The sequence below is a fragment of the Molothrus aeneus genome, chromosome Z (assembly GCF_037042795.1).
Source record: "Molothrus aeneus isolate 106 chromosome Z, BPBGC_Maene_1.0, whole genome shotgun sequence".
NCBI classification, from domain to species: Eukaryota; Metazoa; Chordata; class Aves; order Passeriformes; family Icteridae; genus Molothrus; species Molothrus aeneus.
Window position 1 is genome coordinate 47584940 of NC_089680.1, and position 26438 is coordinate 47611377.

Below are 26438 nucleotides of genomic sequence, written 5' to 3' on the forward strand. Positions count from 1 at the left end.
AAAAGGTGGTGTCCTACATGTGGTAGTCTCACTTACTAAGTACTACTTATCTATACTGAGAATTCCATAATCCTGCATTACCTGGGTGACCCTGAACAGTTCAAGTTTTTGTCCTGCACCTATGGCTAAGCTTTATTAGCCTTACTCACACTACCTCTAACCAGAATCCAGCCAATGGGACATCCAACTCTCTCTGGCTCTCAGGGTGAAGTGGCAGTCCTCACCTTCCCTTGGAGGCTTTTTCACAGTCCTCCTAACACTGGGTTTCTGCTCACTGTCCTGCACTGACACCTCACCCTTTTCCTAACCCTCACACTGCCCCAAGCCATATCCAACATGAACTTTGCCAGCAAAGGCAGTCTGCCTTGCACCAGCTCTTCGATATTTCAGTCTTCATCAATTCCCAATAAACTCAAAAAAGGACAATTGTATTTAAGCATTTCTCATGGAAGGAGGAATTGACTCCACTACAACTGATTAATAGGGCTGGAGACTCCCTAACAGAAAAACAATTTTAAAACCTCTACAACTGACATAACAAAAGTATGCATATGCTACAAATGGTAAAATGAAAAAACCTCCCCAACTTTCCAGATTTTCTTGGTACACTTTCTTGTCTAAAACTCAGCTCCATGTTATTGCTTCATACCTGTCACTAAAGCATTTTAATAGAATAGTGACAATTTTTAAAATTCCAGCGCAGAAATCAGGAGAAGATGGGATCCTCTTCCACAGTTTTGATTTTAAATTTTTAAAGACTCAATACTGTGGCCAGGAATGAAATAAAACACATGTGCAGTGCAGCAGAGATAGAAAAGTGGAAGTTTACAACTGACTTCTAATTTAATTTAAGAAGTGACTAGGAAGAAAAAGATGGCATATATATGTACATATACATACAAACACACACATAATATATATATATACACAAATATTCAAAGACGGAAATAGTATTTCTGTAGAATTTGAAAGACTTAAAATACAGAAGGAATCAAAGTAATAACACACGGAGTATAAAAATTCCAAGAATATACTTAATTGCTATTCTCATTCCATAATTTAACAGTTAAAAATCAGCTAGCATGAAACCAGAAAACATACAATGGTAGTGAAATGAAAAGATAAAAAGTATGTTTACTCTTGCATGTATTGAGTATATATATGCACTGTAACTCCAAAATGGCTTTTTTCACCACTTCTGAAAGACACAGATTGCACTGCAGGTATTGCATCTTTATAGTGTTGCACATTAGGGTTTTAGCTCCTATTCTTTAAAAGATTTTGAGGATTTGTCTCACAAGATTTTTTATAATAGTAGAAAAACAAATCGTTAAGATCTAAAATAGAAGCTTTCCTAAAACTAAGGCCATGAAGAGAGAACAATGATGACAAATTACACTGTGATTTCCAAGTTATCAGGCAATGAAAGACCAGAAGCTTACAAAAATGAAGTGACTGACTAATCATCAACTGCAAATGCTCTGCATCAAGTGGTGAAATTGAAAGTCAGTAGTCAAAAGGGCACAAATCAGTATCAGTCTAACAGATGAACTAACCTGAAAAAATACAACTCTGTGCAGCTGGTCAGAGACCAATACTGCAAAATCAGTTAAAGTTCGACAATTAATGATGAGATTCTCAAAACTATCTGATCAATTCAGAGTACAAGTTCCAAAGCCACACCACTGTTTCGGGAAATCTCATCTCTAAAATGCTTGGCTTTGTTGTTTCTTCTTTTCCATACTACCATCCAGCCACTTTTACATATCAAATTGTATATTATTAGTATAAGATTTTTTTAGTGTGTAATTCCTAAAGAACACCATGAAAATAAAAAATTCAAACTTAAATTGAATTGGAATTGTATTTATTTCGCCTCTTAAACTTCATAACATTCACTACTACTTAACATATCTGAAATATAATTCTGTTTCACAACAGCTTCTATATCTACAAATGTGGAAACCACATACAGTTTTGCATTAAGAAAATATCTACTGCTTAATGGAGCAGCCTGCAAAGAAGTCACGGTAACTCTTTCTTTCTTACCTGTCAGTATTAACCCTCTGCCAAGAAACTATTACACAACTCCAAAGGAAAGGGCATAAGTTTCACATATAAAATTATATTTAATCATTTGTGCAGATGCTTGGTCAATAGATGAAAACAGTTTAGGGTAAGTACTTATATATTGCTCAAAATGCTTCAAGGAAAATAAAAATTTATCTGAGACATGCCCTGAGCTATCTAGATTCCTTAATAGTGCAATGTTGCAGTGATGCCTCGTTTCACCCTGGCTTTTGCAAATGAAACACAATAACTGCTCACAGAGCTCCTAAATGGCTGACACAGCACAGTATTATATGCACTACAGCAGCTCTTGCAGCTTTGCCAAGTTTCTCTCCATCCACTGGATATTGAGCTGAATTGTGTCAATTGCCTCTTTTACACAATGCAGTTGAGAACTCTCTTCTGATTTTGACTCAAAAAATGACTTGACCTGCATAGCAAGAATAAAGAAATAAAATCTTAATTAAAATCAATACTAGCCACACAAATAGGTTCTGCAGCAAAGGCTATACACACATGTTGCAGCAAATCTGTTTTTGAGAATTGTTTGTATCAACGCAGTAAGCAAACCTCTCAAAGGATTTCCCAAAATGCAAGGAAAGCATTTTTCACAGATACAGCACCAATAACTAATTTGGTTTCAATATGTCATTTCACCAATAAACAGACATTCATTTACCATATCACAAAGCCAACAGAGAGTATGCAGAGTTCTGAAAAAGGAGTGCTATTCTGTGACAAAGAATTGGTTGTTGCAAGCAACCCTCTCCAGCATTCTGGAACAGCCCCCACACCCAATCATCATTATAACTATCAATGCTAACACCTAAAATATTATGGGTCAAACCATTAACACCAATCTCTACCAAATTATCTGAATGAAAATATTAGACTAAACCGTAAACAATTCTCGATACATTAACTTCAAGCCTTGTTAGAAGACAACAGAGCTTTCTGAAAGCTATTAAACAACTCTTGACTGATACTCAACTTCCACAATAACTCTTTGGGATTGATGATGGAAAAAACCAGCAAAAAGCAGTTTTTATGGCACAGTATCACATTTCAGAGATACAGAAAGCAAATCTTGTCTACAAAATCTAGACCAAAATTACATATAGATCAAGTCATTACTTTGTGAGACAGCGTGTTCCAGTGTAGAGGAAAACAGAGCAGTATAAACCAATAACTGGGTTCAACTCTGTAATGCAACTCTGTCACAGACTCAGTATATAATCTCCCAGTGTCTATGCATATATTTACCAAATGCGAAATAGGGAAAGCAACTGATAGGGAAAGAAACTGATATACATACTCTCAACAGTATGTCAAGGATATAAATAACATGTGAACATGTGTTTTCCTCATCCTTCAACTAAATGAAAACAGCATTGGCACTGGAAAATAACCCTTTCTGGCAGATTGTGCACCAACCTCAAGCAGATGTGCCTTTGTTGCAAACTGAGAAGTTGACCAGGTAATAATATTCTGGATAGTATATGAGCCTAGGTGAAACCTGTAAGACAAACAAACATTTTCAGCTAGGAGACACTTTAAGATGAAGTTTTGGTTTATGTATGCATTCTTTTCTACTATTTCTACTTTTTTGTTTAGTAGTTCGAAAATATTAAAAGAACTTAAATACAATACCTTACATTACAATTACATACCTTATTTTTCAAAAGAAATAAATGTTCTTAGAAATCCAAGCCTCTAGCTCCCTATTCCCTCTAAAATGTAACATCAGAGCAAAAGCCATGGATTCTATCACTGATCAAACAGTAAAGAACTGAGGATACCACATAGTGAATATCAAGATCTGTATTTGTGGTACGTATGTGTTCTAAAGCTCTACCAGAATTGAACTTGCAACCAGGTTTTCCTTCAAGCAAAGTAACTCTGTAATATTGGTTATAAAGAGCTTGCTGGAGCAGAAGTTTTTGTAGAGGAGAAACTTTTCAATCAGAATGAAACTATTTAAAATCAAAGCTGGGATTTAGAAACAGGTTTCTAGTATTGTTGGCTTTCTGAAGACTTGGGGAGCCAGCTTTCCTGCTGGGTATCCTTCAAGGACAGTGAAAGACAACATATTTCTGAAGCAAGTGGGATATTTTGATTACTTGGTTTTAGGAGTGCTGTGGCAATTCAGAAAGTATAAATACTGAATTATTTCCCTGGATGTCCTTTTGAATCCATTTGATCCACATAAATATCTTTCAACTGAACCAATCATCTTAGAGACAGCAACCTTTCAAGAGAAATTAAGATCAAGATTGTTCAGAATTACTGTGAGGCTCTAGGATGATTGTTGAGAGTTCAAATTTTATGTAGCAAGTTATATTTGCAAACTCTGATTTTAAAACATGATTTAGAATTTTAATATGAATATTCTTATATGAACACTCATATTTATGGTCTTGTTTGAAACAAAGAAACAGGTGCTTTTGCCACTGTGAGGCTGAAAGTTTCAGCTGCATGAAAAGCCTTACTTTCGTGTAAGCTTTTCCCAGTTCTCTTTGACGAAGTCCCAGGTCAGCAAATATCCAGGCAAACTCTGGCTAATGGTTGATATGATATGTGAAAGCTCCTGTGACCTGATGATTTCTCCTTCAAGACTGTTCTGCATTAGCCTAGGAGACAAAGCATATGCAAAGACACAGGAAAAAACCCCATGATTCATATGTTCACACGGGTTTCCTAAAAGTCCTCAATTAGATGGAAAAAATGATATAACACATCAAGCAAGCAAATTCTGGTACCTGGAAGAAATCAATGTTACATTTTATTACAACAACTGTATGTACTTACATTTAATTTCCAGAAGTCAGAATGACCTTAGCTCTAATCCAAGTACCTGAATTTTCACTGGTGTTGGAAAAGATGAAGTAAATTCTAATAATTTGTAAAAGAAAAACAACACATTGAAGATGTAAGAGAGGGAAGCTGAAGACCAAATTAGCATGACAAGTCTGTGTTGTCCATGCAGTATTAAGATTTAATCTACAGAGAGGAACATAATGTAAAGTCAAATTTTCACCCAAATAAAGAAATGGAAAAAAGAAGAGCAAAAAAACCCAAACAACAAATATACCTCAATTAGCTATTATTTTGATTATAAATATTTATCAATCTTTTAAGGTTCTATAGAGCAGCCTGCAATTCTGCTACCTGCACTGCAAAATCTGAAATTCTGTGTTACCAGTAGTGCAAAGCCTGTAAGTTAAATTCTTTTCTCTTTATGCATATTCAGAATTTGGTTTTTTGTGTTGCTCTGTTACATAAGTTATTTTTAAGTGAAAAATATCAGGTTCTTTGTGTGTACGGAAGGCTGTGCAAAACATTTGGATAGATTTTCTTCAGCAATCAGAAATTTTTTCAACAATAGAAAAAAGGAAATGCACTTTTCCTGGAAGATTTTATCACTTGTAATTTACACAGCATAGAACTTTTTGGTGCCTTCATACCAGATCAGCTTTCTGGCGTCTTCTGTGCTGGCCAAGGCTTCAATCATTTTGCTTTTCTCTGCTTCAGAAACTGAAGAGAAGTACATCTTCAGGAGGAATTCCCAGCCATCATCAGACTTGGCTCCAACTGCAAATATGGCTTTCATAACATCACTAGGCAGACTACAGGGAAAAACAAAAACAACAAAACAAATAAACACAGGGGGTACAAAAATGCTCACCTGAGGAAAGAAGAAGGAAGTCATAAAATTAAAATACTAACTTGAAGGAGATGCCTCTCTTTGGAGCAAATTGATTCTGTAGCAATTGTTAAGATTTGGCATTACTGAATTCATGCCAATCTAATACTTTCAGTCACTAGGAACAAGCAAATCATTTAGCCACATGAAAACAAATTAAATTGTACATAAAATTGAGAATTTTCTACAATTAAAAATGCACATGAATCCACAGCAGAAGGAATTCTGCATGATAAAAACGTGTGTTTTGGCTTTGCCACTAAGTAATCTTCTTTCAGCATGCAGCTCAGGAAATGTAGATAAAAAAATACTTATGGCTGGTTTTGCAGTAAAACTAAATGAGACAGGAGACAAGTCTGGCACAGTCACCCTCTCATTGTGAAACAGCAATTACTTCTACACATGGAACAGTTAAAGACAGAATCACATTCTTTATCAATACTAAGTCGATGGTGGTGGTGTGGTGGATTTTTTTTTTTGATTGTTCTGTTTGCTGTTGGAGTGTTTTTCCCAAGTACAATGGTGGCAATGTAACAGGAAAGGGGATGGGAAAAAGAAGTAGAAGCTCAGTTTTTGTGGTACCTTACTGTTCCATTAGACTTCATCCAAGTCTGAAACATCTTAGCAGCAGTTGTTCTACAGTTTCTTATATCATGGGTGCAGGCAAAAGCCAGCAGTGTTGACCGGAGCTCTCGTTCAGACAGGGTCCCATCATCTGTCCAGTGCTGTTGATCCATTTTATCTCCAAGCAAGTGCTCTATCCTACGCTAAAAGAGGAAAAAGTTACTAGCAATAGCTAATCCCTTCCAAGAGGATTTTCTATATAGAAAATTAGTTAAAGTAAGAAAAAAAAAAAAATAAAAGGTTGAGCTTTTGAACTGTGGAAGCTAAACATGGTAGGTTTTCATCTATATATTACAACTTACACATGCTATTTCTTAACTGTAGGAATAAGTACCAGATATCACATAAATCTGAAAGACGGGCCAGATTACATGTTAAACTGCACATTGAAACTGAAGACTCCTCTCTGAGCCTCCTGTAATCAGCTTACAATCACAAGCACTACAACTTCTGGATGTTTAACTGCTTTTAACTTCACCAAGTCACAGTAAATACACCTTCATTTAGCACAAAGCAACAGCTTTTGTATGTCTATAGGCCGAACACCCTTCAGTTTTGTAATTCTGCAGCTTGCCAAAACCACAGCTGGATGCCTGATCAGCCAGCACATTTAATTTGAAAATTCTGAACTTAAATAAAACTGCATAGACACTGCATTGCAACCCAGAGCTTGGGCTGTTTATAGCAGATTCTTAACAACTTTGGGTACATTAAAACACTGCTTTTTTTCCTTATGTTTCCTTAAGCACTCACAAATTATCCTTTCCTAGCATAAAGAAAAAATGTCTGCTATTTTATCTAATAATTTAATAATTTTCTTACAGACTAAATCCCTTTACTGATGCTTTACGCTGCAAAGCAGCAAAGGTCATTTTAAACCAGTAGATGAATATGGACAAGAAGCTCCATAATAAGAAGGTAAACAGAGAAATGAAAGATATATGCTCATCAAGAACTGAACCTACAATATTGATTTCACTGTCAAGTCTGTAGCATTACATTGTATTACTCCTTTACGCAACTGGAACAGGACAATGACAGTTTCTACTTCTACAGAAAACAGTTCCAGTTTTTTCTCTTGTCTCTCTACAAAGCAAATAGATCTATGATCTCTAGCCACTGTAACTTTTGAAAATAACTTTTCTGTACAAGAAAAGTATATGGAATCTGTTTAATTACATATTTTTAGTAAACTCGCCTGTATGGGCACTTTAAGATAGCCCCAGACACCACTGCACCACACTCCCTACAAAACATTTTGGGGCATATGGGTATGGTATGGAAACAGGGGAAAGAGAGGGTAAGATGCTGGTGCAAAAAATGTAGCATTTTGGTAAGAGACCATTAGAAAAAGCTGACAAGACTGGCAACTCTCTAGAATCCCCATCCAACTTAGTGAAATTAATGAATATGTTCAGCAGTCAACATGTAAAAAGAGAATGTAACTATAAAGAACATGATAGCTAATTATTTAGAATTATCATTTATGAAAACCTAAGACGTACCATGACTCGTGCTGCCAGTTGTTGTTCACCTTTTTTGTCTAAAAGGCTGTATATAAGACTCAGCTGGAACAAAGCTTGAGTAAGTGGTGCAGTGCTGCTCTCTTTCTTGAGGTAATCAATCAACTCAAAGGCCTTTTCCAAAGACTCTCTTCCTAGACTATGGGTCAATGAACACAAACATTAAAATGGATTACAAAACAAAAGCACTCCCTGAAACAAATCAGAAAGGATGCTTTCTATTACACTAACAGAGAGAGAAGTGAATAGAAGGGGTGACATAAGAAACAATTTACATGTAGAAATTTTCATATTTTAACTTCAGCAAGATTACAACAAAGCAACAATGGCCACTAACAGGCCTCCAGTTAACAAAAATTGAAAATGGGTAAGGAAGTGTGGCAAGGATGTCTGAAAATATTTATCATAAATAAGAGTATTCAGATAGAATAGCAGTTTCTGAAAAGACAATCCAGTATGTTCCACCTTGCCTGCTTCTGATAGTGGTGGTCAAACACATGAGAGGGCACCAGTAAAAATTTAAGAGGGAAATAGCTTACTTTTCTAAAGTGAAGCACTAGAGTACAGGAAAACAGTTAGCAGGCAGATTACTGGACATTAAAGAAAACAGTATCTTCCAGAAATGGAAACTATCATGTGACTCTCTGTGATTCAAACAAATAGATGATGCTAAAAAGAAGAGGGAGATAGCATCTAGAGCATCAGTGAACAGTTCCAACAAGGCTATTGAAGACTGAGTTACACTTCCTCTAAAGCAGTTGTCTCTAGAAACTAAATCTGGTCTTCTCTGACTTGGAAAAAACTTGAAACACATATTAAATACCTTTTCCAATACCGAAGTCTTACCGTGCAAGGTTGAAGATATTGTTGATCAAATTCGCTCTGTCTTTAGGACTCAGAGCAGTGTGGTTTTTTTTCAAGAGATCAATCAGTGTCTTCCAGTCTTCAGCATAGTGTACTATGTAATAGCCATTCATGTCCACATTGAATTTTATCCATTCCACCTCTTCTGGAAGTTCAATGACATCTAGTAGACAGACAAGATGTTATCAAAAACATTTAACAACTGAAACAAACATTTAACAACTGTTTGTCCAAATCAAAGTCTATGAAGTAGACTAGTACCAGAGAGACAGCAAATTCTTTCCCACTATTTTCCCCTATAATGACAAAGGAAAAGCCAGTAAAAGAAGGTTTTGAAATACAGCTTAAAAATTCCAGGCTGTACTTCCTCATCCCTCTTCCTACACCTGACTGAATGAACATTATCACAGTCCGCCCCAAGTTGCAGCAGTTAATTTTTCTCCTTTTGTCCAGTTGTTCTTTCAAACAGCCCCACCTACAGTTCCAAATACAATATTTTCCTACACAGTTAAATAAAATAAACATTTCAGTGGAAAGTTACTTCCTAACATTTCAGCAAACTGGCAGATGAACTTTCACATAACTTGCTCTCTAAAGAACATGCAGTTTGAGAGACTGTGTGTATGTGTATGCACTGTGATGAAAAGCATAGGCTTTCACAAATTTCAAACCTATGATTCTGTTCCAGTTGCTGTCATGTATTTATACACAGAATGCTACAGAGAGCTCTCTGATGATGACAACATTGGCAGTGCTCTGCTCCAGATCTCTGAAATTATTTTGTACCCTGTAGGCCTTCAGCTTCACATCTTACTCAAGGGTGCTCTCAGAAAAATCATGTACCTGTAACACAAAATTAACTTGCTACCAAAGCTTTTAGTCACATACCTGACTTCTGATCCAGTAAATATGCATTAGTGCAATGGGTGAAGTTGCACCTATTTGTTATGTAAGTGAGAGGAATATGCCACAGGTAACTGCAAAGGAAAACAAATGTTTACTGACATGTTAGATACATATTATCTCCCTTGAATGGTTTGTTTTAACTTAATTTGTTTTAATATAATTTAATGTATATAATTTTGTATACTAATAGTACTAGAATCACTGAATGCTGGGTAGAATAATAAAGTATAAATCTCACATAATCAGAATATGATGAAAGAATAAATGCACAGCATGTACAGAAATTATTTTTTAAATCCCACCATGTTGAAAAATGAGTAAATTTTATAGAACAGACTTGATTCAAAGAGACCTTTTAAGGTCATCTAGTTCAGGTCCCCTGCAATAAGTAGGAACACCTTCAACTAGATCATGTTGCTCAGAGTCCCATTCAACCTGGCCCTGAATGTTTTCAGGGATGGGGCATCGACCAACCCTCTGGGCCACCAGCACCACTGTTTTACCACCCTTATCATAAAAATACTATTCCTTATATGTAGTCTAAACCTACCCTTTTTTATTTTAAAACCATTATTCTTTGTCCTATCATGACAGGACCTGATAACAAGTCTGTCCCCATCTTTCCTTTAAGTACCTGAAAGAATGCAGTGACGTTTCCCCAGAGCCTTTTGTTCTCCAGGGAGAACAGCCCAAATTGTCTGTCTGTCCTTGTATAGGAGAGGTGTTATGTCCATCTGATTGTTTTCGTGAACCAACTCTGGACTCATTCCAACGGTCCATGTCCTTCCTGTGCTGGGACCCCAGAGCTGGTTGCAGGGCTCCAGGTGGGCTCTCACCAGAACAGAGTGGAGAGGCAGAATCCCCTCCCTCCCCTGTTGCCCACACGGCTTTGGATGCAGCTCAAGATACAACTGGAATTCTGGGCTGTAAATGCACGCTGCTGGCCTGTGTCCAGTACCACAACTCCCCCAAGTCCTCCTTTGCAAGGCTGCTCTTGATTTGTTCATCCCCAAGCCTGTGTTGATACCAGAGGTTGGCCTGACCAAGGACCCACTGCTCGAACTTGTCCAGATTCCTCTGGATGGTATCCGTTCCCCCCACCACACCAACTGCTTGGCTGTTGGACCACTCGGCTTGGCATCACCTACAAATTCTCTGTGGGAGCACTTGATCCCACTGTATACATCATTGATAAGATCTGAAACTGCACTAGTCCCTGATGGATTCCACTTTTCCTAGTACCTCTTTCCCAGTTCCAGCATGCTAGCAGCTAGTCCAAAATCATACAGACAGTAAATCTCTGGCTGCATCAGAAATTCATCCAGTATGATTTTTACCTGAGTCCAACATTGTTTTTCTGATCTTTTACAAGGTTTAACTAAAATTAAAAAATGATCCAAGTACCAGACTCAAATTCCAAATCATAGTATAGAAACCAAAATTCATTGCATAGCACAAAGACTTTCTTAAGGGAACTGCAAGCTGGAAGAAAAATGCTAAGGAGGCTCATAACGATGGTAAGGACTTGGCTATTTAGGGAAAAATATAAATCTGAGTGGGATGAAAGAAGCTGCACATATTAATCTGATTTTGACAGGGGTCCTCTCTATGTATGACTCACATAGACTACTCTTTTTCTAAACCTTTTCATACATGCCCCAAATTTATATCAACTAGAAGCAGAAATTACTTAGCTTAAAAATCCTTCCCTTCTTCCCTTACCTTTCAACCCCACATTGCTTTTCTTTCTCTGCACAACAAAAATAAAACAGAGCCCTCTAAATTCCTACATTTCAAGAGACAAATTTCTAGAAGAGACCTATTTTTCTGCAAGGTGATGCAATGGACATAGCTCTTGTTAAATCTAAAAAACAGAATAAAACCAGCAAAATATCAAAAGAATTCAGACTTACATATTTTTGTTAGAAGACGCTGTCAAGGGTCATAAGGTAAGTCACATTTGCAGTAAACAAAATTTTAAAACTACCAACTGCCACATCTTTGCTTCTTCAGTATTAGCGTATGTATTTCCTTGTAGGTTTTGGTACAATAGATATTGCCTCTGTTGTACATTCAGTTATTTGCTGTCATGTAGTAGTGCCATCTTAGAATTTCAAAGCCAAGAAAGCATTGATTCTAGTTTCTCTACATTCTTGTAGCAAAGCCCAAAGTATACAACTGAATTTTGGAAGTTAGAAGCAGAGGCTCTAAAGTAAGATACATACATCTTTAACTTCTGTGAAACTTCTGCAGCCTGCTTTTCTTTAGAGTCTTGTTAAACACACAAAACTTTCTCAAATGTACTTATGAGATCTGCCTTTTGGTATTGAAAACCAACTCATGATTTCAAGCTTAAAAGTTTCAGGAAAAGGATGCATGTAAGAAATTCAGATTACAAAGGGTGTCCCTGATTTTTTACCAGTTGCTTCAGTGGAAATAGACATGGACCTTCAGGCAGATACTAGATGAATTCTCTGTTACTACCTGCCTTCAAAGTAAACACTAAAAGGCCTGAATACAAGTCAGAAAGATGTACAAACTTAAGACAGCAGCTTACTTTTAATGGATAAAAGGTATTAAGAAGGTAATAACCTTGCATCTGATGTCCAATTTTCTGGTTCCGCACAATACAGAAATTTCTCTTGTTGTACTGAAATAATCTTTCCCTTTCGGACAACCGTGACTAAAGGAAATCCTTTATGCACAATCCAAGTCTTCATCATTTTTTTTACATCTAGTGTTCCATTGGTAATCTGTAAAAACAATCATAACATAAAAAGCAAATGGAGAACACTTAATTTTCTTCTTAAGTTACCAAGTAAGTGGTTGCATGATTTTGCACCTGGAAACAATCTACCTGGACAGTGGACTTGAAAATTTCCCTCCACTCTCTGAGCCCCAGCCATCCAGACAGTTCTTAACCCAATAAAGAGTGCACCTGCCCAGGCCATGAGCTGCCAGCTTTTCTAGGAAAATGCTGTGGGAGACAGTATCAAAGGCCTTGCCGACGGTCAGGTAGACAACATCCACAGCCTTTCCCCCGTCCACCAAGTGGGTCACCTGGTCATAAAAGGAGACCAGGTTGGTCAGGCAGGACCTGTCCCTCCTAAATCCATGCTGGCTGGGCCTGGTTCCCTGGGTGTCCTGTATGTGCCCTATAATGGTACTAAAGATGATCTAGTCCGTGACCTTCCTTGGCACTCAGTCCAGGCCAATAGGCCTGTAGTTCCCCAGACCCTCAGTCCTTCCCTTGTCCTTCCTGACTTCTCTCCACCCTCCTTTCCCTGGCCTCCATGATTCCCACAGCCTTGCTGACTCTAGTCCTCATTCCCTTCTACCAAAGCCCTTGCTTTATTGATCCCTTCACACTAGTTTTAAAATCAGACACAGCCTTATGCCTGCCTTATAATTTGAGCGCTGCCTGTACAGTCTGCTTTCCTAAAATTTCATCACACTTTTTAAAACAGAAGCTATCACAAAGTTAGTAGAGAGTAACCCAAGACACAACACAACACAAGACCTCTGTGAGGCTGGATATAGCTATTCCTTGAAAGCAAATCTTATCCTGAATTTTATTGCTTTCACTCTGGTCTTAACACTACCCATGTAATTCTAGAGAGGATATGTCCATCTGGATGGACAAGCAGGGCAGTACGTACTCACTCATAGTGCTTTTTTGGGATAGTATGCAATGTAGCCCTAGAAGCTTCAGTAAACTTCTCGCTATCTATATGAAAGAATTTTGGACTAAAATGAGCAAAAAATTCAGAGTGCTTACCTGTAGTTCATTATCCTATCTTTTTTATCAACAAGGAAATAAATAAAGCCTATGATACTCTTTAGAGAAGTTGAGAAAAAAAAAAAGAAAAGAAGAACAGTGCGTCCAGGATGGATACCTCATTCATGCTGTCCCACAGGTCATCACTCTGGGCAGTTCCATAGCTGTGATTATGCAAGTATACCTCAATGCCAGCTTGGAAAACATCCTTAGTGAGATAATGCTTCAGCATCAAAAGAAGTGAAGCCCCCTTTAGGTAGAAAAAAAAAGAAAATTAATCAGTAAATTGAAGTTACAGAACTTTTTAAAGCATATGCATATTATAGCTCTTTCACAGTACAGGAGTAAATCAGAAGCTAGCAGATTTTATTCCAAATAATAACCTTCAAATATTTACCTTTAAACTCAGTTTCCTTGGGAAAATATTCTTTTACTATTTCATAAACTCCAAATACAGTTACAGAAAACACTAATGTAGTTTGAAAATTTTTCCCAACTGCTTTGGGAAAAATATTTTAAAGGCTCAAACTACAATTACAAAATGGACTATCAGAATTTGACATTTTTTCCAATCAATATAATCTGAAAAATATTGCCTTCTTACTGATATGTCTCTGCTGGCTGCCATTTTTCATTACTAATACACATCTGTATGGTACAGAACTGCACTTGTGAGAAACTGTTTAACACTCATATGATGTGCATTTGAATCAAAAGCCTAAAAATACAGGAAAAATGTAAGATACACTTGGTAGGCTGGAATTGACTGCAGAAGAGTAAGTATGTTTTGATGTGTTTAAATACAGCAACATCTTGGAAAGAAAAAAAAGAAAGTATAGTTTTAGTATCAAAAGGGCTGTGAAAGTTTCTATGTGAAAGCCACCAATAAGTAAATTGCCTGAGGACCTTCATATTGTAGAACAGAACACAGAGGAGCAGCCATAGATCAAGAATAGTTTAAAGGTACTCTTTATATTTTTGGTACTATTTCTAGGAAAGAAACAAGAAGTAAAGGAGAAGATTTTATAGAGATAATGCATTGTTCTCACACATTCCAGTTGCAAATTCTGTAATGTGAGTAACGTCTTATCTGAAACTGAAGGTGGCCTGGTTATTCATTACTCATCAAATGTCAGGAATAGCCCTTACTACAGTTTTTAATAATATGGCCACAATTTCCTCTCCTGTACGCATCAATACTTGACCTACAGCTCTGCTTCTTTGTTTTTCCTACTGTCATATCCTTTCAGTTGGATCTTGTCCCACATACAGGTGTTAGGTTTACTGACAGTCTGCAAAACAGTCGGACTAAAAATAATATTGTACAATTATTTCTGTTCAAGACAGTACAATGCAGAGGTCACCTCCTAATCTATGTCAGTTGGTAGTTCAGTAAAACAAATTACATTGTACAATTCAGTAACAGACAATCCTTTGCCTATCAGGGACTACATTACATGTGTCCTCTCACATGAATTGCCAAGAACTCTACCTAAGCTATAAGGACAAGAATAGTGTAATACAGGAACTTCATGCATGAATGAAAAGCTATGCAATGAAATCCTCTGAAACATAAAAAGCAGCTGTGAAAACACTATTTCTGACAATGTGCAAAACCTCTTTTGATCAGCTCTTAAAGGTGTAGGTTAGTACAATTGTATTCAAAATGTGCACATACTTATTAGTAGCAATGAAGTAATAAAATAATTATCCAAATATAATGTTATACTAATTGACTGCAACTCCAATCCAATCACTTAGGAAACTTTTCCATTAAAACTATATAGAGAAGTTTCAATCAGTCAAAGACTGTCATAATTTGTATCTCTAAAGTTAGTTGGCTACAGACATGATTGTGCCAAATGCATAGCTTCCAGAAGCTCACCAAAAAAGGAATTACTTGAGACAGCACTCTGTAGCATTAACAACAGCCATGCCTTTTGATAAAAGGAGAGAATCCAAATTCATCTGGCAACCAAGGTAACCTGAAAATCACACATATCTGTTCTTGCAGCTGAGAGAGCAGAGTCCAAAATAAATGGAAGCACATCACTACTGTAAGTCTACTTGGCATCCCAGACTATTCAAGGATGCCAGACAAGACGTGTTGACCAGTTGAGACTTGCAAAAGGAAACAAACCAAGACTGTCATGGGAACTGCATTCCACTGAGCAGAGGAAGATGCAGTATTTGACTATTTTCTAGCAGAAAATAGATGTCCCCATGACTTCTAATTAGATGACAGTGATGGAAAAAAATGCCAGCTAATCTAAAACGAACAAAGAAAAGGCTTTCCTCCAACACTACCAAAATCTGGCATCTAAAACCTGAGACAATGTGAATAAAAATTTTGCAAATACAGGTATTTCTTCTCTCATGCATTTTTAAGCAAGGCACCAAGATGCTTTAATAACATAAGCCTCACACACAACTCTCACTAGACATTATAAATAATCACATTGCAGACAACCAAGATATGCAGTAAAATAATTTGCATTCAGAGGCAAGTGTCCACTCTAAAATACTGGAGGTTTTTTAAACCAGAGAGAGTATAAGACTGAGTGATTACTTTGGTGTTTTGTTTTCACTCTTTTTTTAAACCACTTGTTACATTCTGCTACCAGAAGAATATATGCCTAACCGGTTATGTTGCTTCATCAATTGGTTCTCCTCTTACATCTTCATGACTATTATATTTAGTGCTCAAGCACTGAACAAGATGTTAAGTAAAGCAACAAATACATATACATAATATTTTCCTAATTAAATGCTACATAGACCTCAAAAACATTATTGAGAAATCCTGCATTGTTTGAGTTGGGTGTAAATAACCTCCAAAGGGCTGTCAGTACATGCCTATTTACTTGTGATTCCACATTCATATTTTCAATAGCTAATGTATCACTTTCCAAATATTTTGGAATATTTTTACAGTTACCTTGATGTAAGAAAGAGCATCAAACATTTCTTCAATTTGCTCTGAAGACTGAACAGAAGAAGAGACTGGATGTGAAGAATTCAAGGCATCCTTCATCATAGCCTTGAAAATTAAAGTAAGGAAATCTTCATCCTGGAAGAGAAACATTTTTAGCTGTTTAGGGAGCTGAAATGTACATGTTAAGCAGAAAAGTAAAAGTTGTCCCTGCTTTGCTCCTCCATTGCTTTAGGCAGCAAAAGAATTGTCAGGATATCTTTTATAAAAGCTATTTCCCTGCCACATTTTAGCCATGGAATCTCACTTTTGAGTTTGCATCATTATGCAGACCTTTAAGGCCCTGTCTCAGGCAAATGTGTCAAAGGCACTAGACAAAAATGCACCTTCTAAATAAGTGTATGTCAAATTTCATATTCAATTTCACCGCTGTTTTCAGTTCATTTACAGGAGGTAGGGAATACAAAAATATTACTTTCATGTCATGAAGTCTAGAGAAATTATTCATTATAGTAATGTTTGGGAAAATGTAAACAGCAGTTTATCTAGTGATTACCAAAATCTCTTTACTTCTTTTCTTCTAGAATGAGGATATTAGAATTTAATACATTGGTACCAGAACAAGAAAACCACAAACACTGAAAAGAAGTTGATCATATTGGTATGTGTCCATTTAATTTCATCAAAACAAGCAAACGATTCTCTGTACAGTAGAGAGTTAAAAAAACCCATAAAACCCAACAACAACAACCAAACAAACCCACAAAACCCCTCTGTGAAATACAATAAAAATAACTGTTAAAGTTTAAAATGTTAAGGCTACTCTTCTTGAATGGAGAAGTTCTGGGTAATGTCTTTTATTTTCACCAAAACACATTCTAGGACCATCAAACAATGAAATGAGATATTCGTAAAGGCAGCTTGTCAGAGAGCGTTTGGAATGAAGTATGTAGATGTTAGATGTGTCCTTGTTAAAAAAGAACACTACTTTTGTGTCTCACCCTCAGCACATATATACCCAACAAGCAGAATGGCCACATACTTTTGGTGACAATCCAGCTAAACAACCAAGCTAGACCAAATGAAGAAGTTTTGAAATATCCAGTGCTGTAAAAGAATTCTACTGGACCAGGTTAGCAACTCAAGTTTCTTAATACTAATAAGAGTGATTTAAGAAGTCAAACTCACACTTCTCCAGAATGCTGAGAAGATGATGATAATTATCAGGCAGGAAACACTCAGTACAAATCAGGTATTTAATCCCATGACTAAGGTAAATCACGTAAACATTCCTAGAGGCTGATTTCAGGGCTCAGGTATGTCCTCTCCTTGGAGCTATCTCTACCCAGAATGAAAAATTAGTCTCTCCACTACCCTCTACATTTAATTCCACTAACCTTTGTTTATCTGCCTGTCATTCTCAGTGACAAGAAAGTTTTACAGCAGCAGCTGATATCCTTCCATTGGAAAAGAGAGACCAAATTTGAATCCATCATGTTTTCCAGTGTCTGAAAAGCTAGGTCACTTAGTACCTGAGTGAGTTAGTAAATAATCACTACATTATTATATCAGAAAGATTCTATCCTTCAGCTGTATTTGTAAACAGAAGTGCTTGTGGGAGTAGTGCTTTGTATTAAGTGTAACCCAATGCTATCAGAATCCTCTGTGGTGGACCATTTGGTATTTTTATGCCAGGTCTGCTCATTTGTGAAATTCAAACTGCTTCAGACACAAGCAAGAACCACAATGATGGGAAGACAGGAGTTACTTCATGTAGCGAAAGAAAACAAAGGGAACTTATAACAAAGAGCATTTAGTTAGAAAGAAAAGACGATTCAGTCAAGGCAGAAGAGATATAACAAAGTTTTTAAAAATGTAACAAGTAGCAGATGCACAGTAGTTTTCAGAAAGAACTACTATATAAGCATTTATCTTTAAGAGAAAAGTCTGATTTTCCTATTAGGGAACTGAATAATTGGTTAGCAAATTTATGAACAATTATACTATTGGCTTTCCAGGCTCACAATGTTCTAACCCAATGGTCAAAGTATTATAAAAGCTATGTACAGTTTTAATAAATGTAGTTATGCCATGACTGGCAACTGTGCTTCTTTCATGTGATTGCAACCTCAGGCATATTTAATAACCTAATGCTTCCTAGGTCTGTTAGGAAAAGCAGAAGTAGACAAACTTGTTCAACAACATGTCTGCACTTCTAAAAAGATTTTGAGTTATAATTTGATACATAGACATCTACATGTTTTAACACCTGCTATTTTGCACAGAATACTTTAACCTTCACAAAACACAGTAGACTGCCTGTAGGTTACTATAAAAAAAATTTAAAACCCACAGGAACAATGTACCCTTCTCAAAGCCTTTATCACATTTTTTACCCCTTTTATCACTTCCAATATGACAAAATGCAAAAGCAGAGACGGGTGATCTCAATGGCACCCAAAATTAATTTTAATATCCGTTTATAAGTACCAATCATTTATAGGCAGCACTTAAAAACAGCTAATAGTGAAGGTACTGAAAATGTGACTATAGAAATTACTTACTGAACGTAATTCTGGAAAAACCTCCTCCATGGCGAAGTATTCCATGAATGTGGCAAATCCCTCATTCAGCCAGAGATCATTCCACCATTCCATAGTTACTAGATTGCCAAACCACTAAGAAAGACCAAAAACATCATTATTTTCTTAGAATTAAAATCAAATGAGAAGTACTCCATCCATCCTCTGCCTTATCTAAAATGAAGGTAAGGTAAAATGAAGGTCAGTCAAAATCACAGTGAAGCCTTTGCAGCAACATCTCCTTAAGCATGGCATGAGAGTTGAACTCTGCCTTGTGTGCTGTAGAAAATACACCTGCAGGTTGTCTAAACAGATACAATGCACTACCCAGTCACAGGGAGGGGAGGGGCGAATTTAAGAACAGAACTGCACTTAAAAACAAAGAAATTAAAAAAGAAAAAAAACCCAAAAACTTCCCAGACTATTACCTGATGGGCAAGCTCATGTGCTATCACTGCAGTTATTAGCTTTTTATCCCTTGCTGAAGAAGTGTTATTGTCAAATAAGAGTGTTGTTTCTCGGAAGGTGATCAAGCCCCAATTTTCCATTGCACCAGACTGAAAATCAGGAATCGCTACCAGATCTGGAAAAGATTTGAAAGAAGATTTTGAAAATTGCTAGTTAAACCAGTACTATCTTTCAAGACTACCTATTTTAATTATTTAAACACTGCAGTGTGGACACATACTCAAATCCCAAGTACAGATGCCCCATAGATTTATAATGATTTTTCTCTAGCAGTACTCTGACAAAAACAACTTAACAAGACCCTGCCTATGGATCCTGCATGAACAAAAGTAGCATGGAAATGAGATGGCCTGAAAAGTACACTACTGAAAAGCAGTGTCTTAGAAGACTGCATTTCACTATCTTTCCAGGCAAACTAATGCATGTAGAGGAGTCAGGCTGCAGATCCTGCAGTTGTGAACATGGTTCACAGATTGAGAATTTCCTCACTACTAAGGTGAGTAACACCAAAGAAATTCTTCTGTGTAAATTTATGTAAAAATATAAGCAATCTGTTTTCAAATGCTCACAAAAGCTTTCCAGCTTGGGAATCACTTAATACTTGCAGCTAGACAAACATATATTTAGTTTTTTTATTTATCTAATAATTGTAATACTTTTTTAAAAAATTAAAATTCCCATGCATTTCTCAGATCAGAGCTTCTTCTTTTTTTTTTTTTTAAATTAAAAAAAAAGTCCTAAAGAACTTACCTAATTTTTCAAGAGGGTATTTCATAAAAAAGTATTTTTGGTAAAATTCCAGAAGCTTCACTGCTGTGTCTAGGGCATACCCAACTTGGTTTAGATGCTGCGGTATGGCATAGACAGATACCTAGTCCAAACAGACAAGCGAAAATATTTTGAAACTTATAGCTACAAAAGATTTAGAAGTGAAGGAGGAGCTGGCAGGAGTTCCTGAAACAGATAAGACACATTTCTGAAAGTGAATACACAAATTACATAGAATAGTTATGAAGCTGCTCATAAAAAGCTGATTTTTCTTGTTAGAGCCTATTAACAGGTCAAAATACGGGGACACTGTCCTGTGTGTATGCAAGAACAATTCAAGGATGAGAGCTTTAAGGAATGTGTCCAAGAAGGGTCTACATGACACAAATTTTAAAATCCCTCCTGAGTTATTAAGTGACCCTCTCTGTACGCCTCAATCTTTAGTCTATGATAGCATTTATATATAGTATGATAGCAGTAGTATAATCTGCAAGAAATTTTCTCTCTCAAAAAAAAAATTGGCATAAAGCTCATCCTTATGGCCACATTAGACACAATGTAAGAAGCATTTATATAAAAATTGAGAGATTACAATCTCCCCCTATTTATGTTGAATTGTCTGTATCAAGAAAACATCTTTGATTAGGTTACAGGTACGTTCATGTTTAGGACACCCTTCCATACACAAACAAAGAAATAAGTGGACAACCATATTCCAGTTCTATAAAAAAGGAGTTGCTCTTCCTGTGCTATAAATTAATTCAACAAATGACATTTCAAACAGATGGAAAAGGTCACCTTTTAATTTTTGAGTTTGAATGAAGCACTTATGAATAAGAATCCATTCCATTGTTCCTGGAGTACAAAAAGTATAAGCATGAAGCAACTTTACTTCAACTCTGCACTATCTTAAAGCTTTCATGACAATGAACTTCTTCTGTGGGAAGCTCAAATTCTTTCTATCTCCCAACCACAAATAGCTGGAAGCATTCTGGGTCTCTATTTCCTGCAAAATGCCAATATATGCTTCCTTTTTACTGACTTTCTTGGCCTGCTGGACACTCATGAGACTAGACCTACTAAAACTCTGGCCTTACTTGGTATTCTTATGCTTTCTCCCTTCATGGTGGCAAGTATTCTTAATAAGATTAAAATACTAATACATTTTTTAAAAAGAAGAAATTAAAAATAATAAATTAAATATAAATAAGAAGTATTCTTATTAAGTTAAAAAGTTATCTGCCTCAAAGAGCTGACTGTATGGTTTCAGCAGTATACAGTTCAAATACAGACCTGAATAAAAGCCACAAGGCAAAAAAAAAAAAAAAAAAAAGTAACAATCTGTTCTATTCATCTTTCATTAGAAATAATTGTCTAGATCAGAATCAAAGCCTGTCTTGCATCTTTACTTGTGTTTATTTATGGGACTAAAGAGAGGGCTTCTCTTTCTACAATGCTACTAGCACTATTCCCTCTGGCATTTTCTTGGTACATAGGCACTTCTGACATTTCACCACAAAGGGGCAGTTTCCACTAACGAGTCATGCAAGTCGTTGCCTATATGAAACTTCTGCACTTTCTAAAATAAGATTAAGGAACATCTACTAATATTAACACGTTTATTCTTTAGTTTCGCTAACTGCACACATTACAGAAATAGGCCATACCCTTGCAAAGGACAAAGCTCAAGCAGGACCTACTCTTTGATGTTTGGAACCTTCGGAAAAACAAAATTAAATAATTGTCTTTACGTGACTAAATGCAGATTTAAAGTCCACCTAAATTTGCTTTACCGTAGAGCATGAGTTTTTCAGGTATGTTATCTTGGCAGGTACAGAAAATTTTTGTGGCACTGCTTGAAGCCATGTGTAGGTTTTTCTAGAAACATGTCACATTTCTTTACATTCTCAGAACAACTCCTGGTTTGCGTGACATTACTGTTGACAGACAAAGCATTGAAAAGAAGACTTTAAAGCTGCTGGCTCCGAAAGCTCTTAAGAATTTTGCATTTTGTAAATTCCCACTTTTAACAAGACCTGATGTAGAGTCCCTTGTTGTAAAAGTGTATTCAGCCTGGTATTACCTCAGTCCACTTTATAGCATATGGCTTTTGTCCCCTACTTATGATGAGCATAATGAAACCAAGAAGATAAATAAATTTAAAAGAGACAGAGTTTGCTTTTTTGCTTGAGGATGTTTTTGTTTTGTTTAGTAGCCTGGTCAGCTTGGGAAGAGTGAAGCAGAACTTAAAGTGAAACAAACACATACCAGAGTCCCATTAGTTTCCCTGCTGACGTTTTTCAAGTCTGCAACAACAAAAGCTAGTAGATAGGTGCTCATCTTCAAACTCACAAAAAACTCATCCTGAACAATTCCATTTGTCACAGGAATAGTGGCTTTCTGCAGGGGAAATGATTATTAATGCAGACAAAAAAACACTAAGACATAAAAGAAACCAATGTTAAGTAATTATTTCATGCTACAGTTTATAGGCACACTTACAGAATATCTTTGTATTTTTGTTATATTTCAGAGGGATTGATGATGCTTACAACAATGTAACAAATTTAGGAAACATGAAACATTCACACTTATATATACAAAAATTATTTGTTAAATTTTATTATGTAGTATTACCAAACTACTACTCTGTTGGAGAAACTAACCTAATTTGGATTGCATTTAAAGTCCCAGTATAATCCAAAGTCAACATATAGATCTGCATTGATTCAAGTGAGCATTAGGCTAGACCAGGGACACAGTTCAGCATACCCTACTGAAAACACTGGTGTTACATCAGTTAAGTATTTGTCTCTTTCCATAAGTCTCAGCAAAACTAGGTAACCAGACATACTTACTATTTTAAAATTGAACAAAATATTCATCAGATGCACTTTTACAAATCAAAAGAGAATGCATTTCAAAAACTGAGGAAAACCTAAGACCAGTTACTTCAAAGCAAAAAGATGCCCAGCTTAAACATACACTGACAAAAGTGACCGTCTGCCCAGTTTTCTGAGCACACACTAACATACTTTACAGAAGTAAGATACTGTACCTCAACTTACTGTCTGTGCAGTTTTCTTTAATACTAGTCCTAGAAAAGCATGCTATATGTCTTTAAGTACTTTTCTATGTATTCCTTCACAAACATGAAATACAAAAAGAACAAAGCAAAATTTTTAAAACCACTATAGTGCAGAATACTTAAGGTCTGGAAAGAGAGATGGCAGTTTATAAATTCTGAAACTTCATATATGATTTTATTTTCCGAACCCACAAACATTTAAAGAACAACAACAATATTAGTTTTAAACAAGACCATCTGAAACCAAACAATGTTTTGACATTTAACTGTCACTCAAAATTTAACTGTCAGCCTTAAAGAGAAATGGATTTTTAAACCTGAAGCCATAACCACTATAATAACTGACCATTATGTATGAGCAGAATGCCATGTTTCAATTTCTGTAGTGAATTCATAAATTTCTGCCTTTATTACAGCTTTTGCTTCATAAGGAGGTGAGAGTCTGTTTAAGAAAATCTGCTGCAGCTGCAGATAAACTGGTTTAAAAATTAGTTGTTCTCATTAAAAAAAAAAACAAGCAACACATCCAAACCAAAACCAGGACAAACAAAACCACAAAAGGTAGCTCCACAGCCCCAAAATACACAGTTTATTTCTAGCCTTAATCCATGTCAAGACACTGTATGTTGTCAAGTTAGTGATGTACACACTAGCTGACAAGGCCTACTTCTGAGATCTCTTGGTCACATAGGAATAGATGATTATTTCAGCAATGTCTGCTGCACACATTACAAAATATTTTGAGTTGGAAGGCACCTACAAGGACCACAGAATCCAAGTCCAAGTGAATGACCCATACAGGGCTCTAACCCACAACCTTGGCATTATTAGCATCTTGACCAGCTTGACCAGCACATTAACCACTTGCCCAGCTCCTAGCAGAGGAGAGTGAGTACCCTTTCTTTTTTACATAAAACAGAAGAGTGGTCCACCAGAGTTCATTTCTTCCTGTATGGCTAAGAATCACTACAAATCCAAATAAATGTTTGTACACTGTGAAAAGATACCTATTTCATAGGTTGCAGTTATTAGCTTGGTTTTCAAAAACAAGGCATCTGCATCAGCACCTGAGCTTTAGACAGCTTCCTGGAACTCAAGCTGCACAGTGTACATAAATGTACCAGAAACACCAAAGGTGCAATTTTCTCATTTACAGATTAGACCAATGTCAGTATTGAATTTCTGCTGGATGATAAATGGTGGTAATGTTTTGATGAGAGAAAAACTAGTTCAGACACAGACTAGGTAATGTCAGTCTTTCTCATCTGTCTAAATGAATTAGGCTTCCATAAAAGTTTGTCAAAGGCATAATGGCATAAACTATCACCATAAAATTCAGATAAGCTCCTAAAATATTTTGTCTGAAAAATTCTAGCTGAAGGAATGTCAGATTCCTTATTCACATTCTAGAGCTGACTCTGTGTTCATACCACACCTCCCCTCATTTAGCCACAGAAGCACATCCTTCAAGATCAGGCATATCTTTCACATAGACTGGTGCTAATTACACAAACTACTGCTGAAGGTACTCCAGTACTCTGCACATGTGCAGCAGCAGTAAACACAGAAAACTCAAAAGCAAACCTCAAGGGCTGTTGAGACCAACATCACCAACAACATAGCCTTTGCAAAATAACAGTTCATTTAATTTCAACAGAATCCTTCTGTCATTCAACTGTCTCTCAGTAACATCCTACACTGTGCAATGCATTGAACAAGTGTTTTCTCTACAAAGTTCAAGTCTTTGAGAACAAAACAGTTGATAAAGTCATACAGTTTATAGCTTACTCACTCAGGTAAATCCCCCAGACATTAATGCAATAAACACTGAAATGGATTACCTAGGCAGCAGCTCTACTAAAATGCCCCTACAAAAGCAGGTACCTTTGGCATATTTGACAGAGTGGAAAGCTTCTCATCCCTTTTGATCTTGATTAAAAAAGTAGCTTTAAGTGCTGGTTCATCAAAGCATGGAAAAGCAGACCTTGCTGCCAGAGGTTCAAACTGAGTTGCTGCAAACCACCTAATGGGAAGAGTGGAGAAGATCAAAATAAGAATTATTAAAAGCATAAATGTCAGTTTAGTTAGGATAGAAGAGTCATTTCCCTTCCAAACATTCTAAGAGATTGTTATGGGAATAACTTTTTGAAGACTGGCTGGGCCAGTCAGAATAAATGTTTCATTCACTTTCATTTTTTCTTTAAAACGCAGTAACATACTTATTTGAGGAGTAATCTTCTTGGTTATTTTTTGCTTTCTGAACAAAGAAGAATACACCTGAAATAATCCACTTACAAAACAATTGCCAAAATATAAGCCAGCCAGTTTCCAGAGAGCGGGAGCAAAAGGAAGATTGGAAAATTAAATTAGCAAGCATGCCTATTAAATAAGAGTGGAAACCTCTGCAGTAGATAGGACTGCAAGGGAGCTTTTTCATCTACTTGCCAGGCCATTTCCTGCAGATGTTCCCACAGTTCATCTAACTGTATGCCTGCTCCCTGTGCTGGCTAGTAGATAGATTCTGTCCAAGTTCATGTACTGTCTTGTCTCTAATCCAACAGCTATTAATACTGCAAGACGACTTCTCAGGAGTCTATCTTCCTTCTCCAGTATTTTTACACTAACTAGCCATGGAAATTACAGCTTTTGATGGAGGGCATCTCTGACTTGCACACCTGCAAGACAACACAGAGTTCAGCAAGTCTACTAATTGAAGTATTTACTGGTGCTACACGGAGAAGATGGTACACATTCTGGGTTTTTTCTTCCTTGCTTTTTTTTTTAACCTACTGCCAAACCACCCAGAAGAGTTTAGGTAGTTTATTTGTTCAGCATTATGATTCAAACATTTTTGGATATACAGCTTTTCTGAGAAGGCACACTGCTGACAACTCACAAGGTTAAACCGCATGTCTGCTATTAACTTCTTACTCTTTTCTTTCCTCTGACAAATTAATGCAGTTTCACTGCAAGATTGTGCAGAAGAAAAGCAAAGAATAAAGAACCATTCTGCATAAAAATAGAAATAAGGCCCAACTTTTTTATTTTTTATTTTGCTTTGGGCAACAAGTTAAGTGAGTTATTTTGCCATTTTGTATTTTTGTGATGATATAAAAAATACTCAAAAGAAAG

The 26438-nt window shown here is 36.4% G+C and overlaps 1 protein-coding gene across 2 annotated transcripts in view; it reads right to left on the minus strand.

The window, feature by feature from the left end:
• Positions 1-810: 810 nt before the first annotated feature.
• Positions 811-26438, minus strand: part of LNPEP (leucyl and cystinyl aminopeptidase) — a 50288-nt gene continuing 24660 nt past the window's right edge. For both annotated transcript variants that reach the window (XM_066569585.1, XM_066569586.1), the window contains 16 exons: positions 25191-25329; positions 22487-22618; positions 20201-20321; positions 19411-19565; positions 18965-19078; positions 16407-16538; positions 13587-13718; positions 12283-12443; positions 9673-9761; positions 8767-8947; positions 7903-8059; positions 6356-6540; positions 5535-5696; positions 4560-4700; positions 3505-3586; positions 811-2500 (listed from right to left, as the gene is read on the minus strand). In XM_066569585.1, coding sequence (XP_066425682.1) covers positions 2369-2500; positions 3505-3586; positions 4560-4700; positions 5535-5696; positions 6356-6540; positions 7903-8059; positions 8767-8947; positions 9673-9761; positions 12283-12443; positions 13587-13718; positions 16407-16538; positions 18965-19078; positions 19411-19565; positions 20201-20321; positions 22487-22618; positions 25191-25329 — 2215 coding nt within the window. In that variant the 3' untranslated portion in view covers positions 811-2368. The remainder of the gene's footprint in view (positions 2501-3504; positions 3587-4559; positions 4701-5534; positions 5697-6355; positions 6541-7902; positions 8060-8766; positions 8948-9672; positions 9762-12282; positions 12444-13586; positions 13719-16406; positions 16539-18964; positions 19079-19410; positions 19566-20200; positions 20322-22486; positions 22619-25190; positions 25330-26438) is intronic.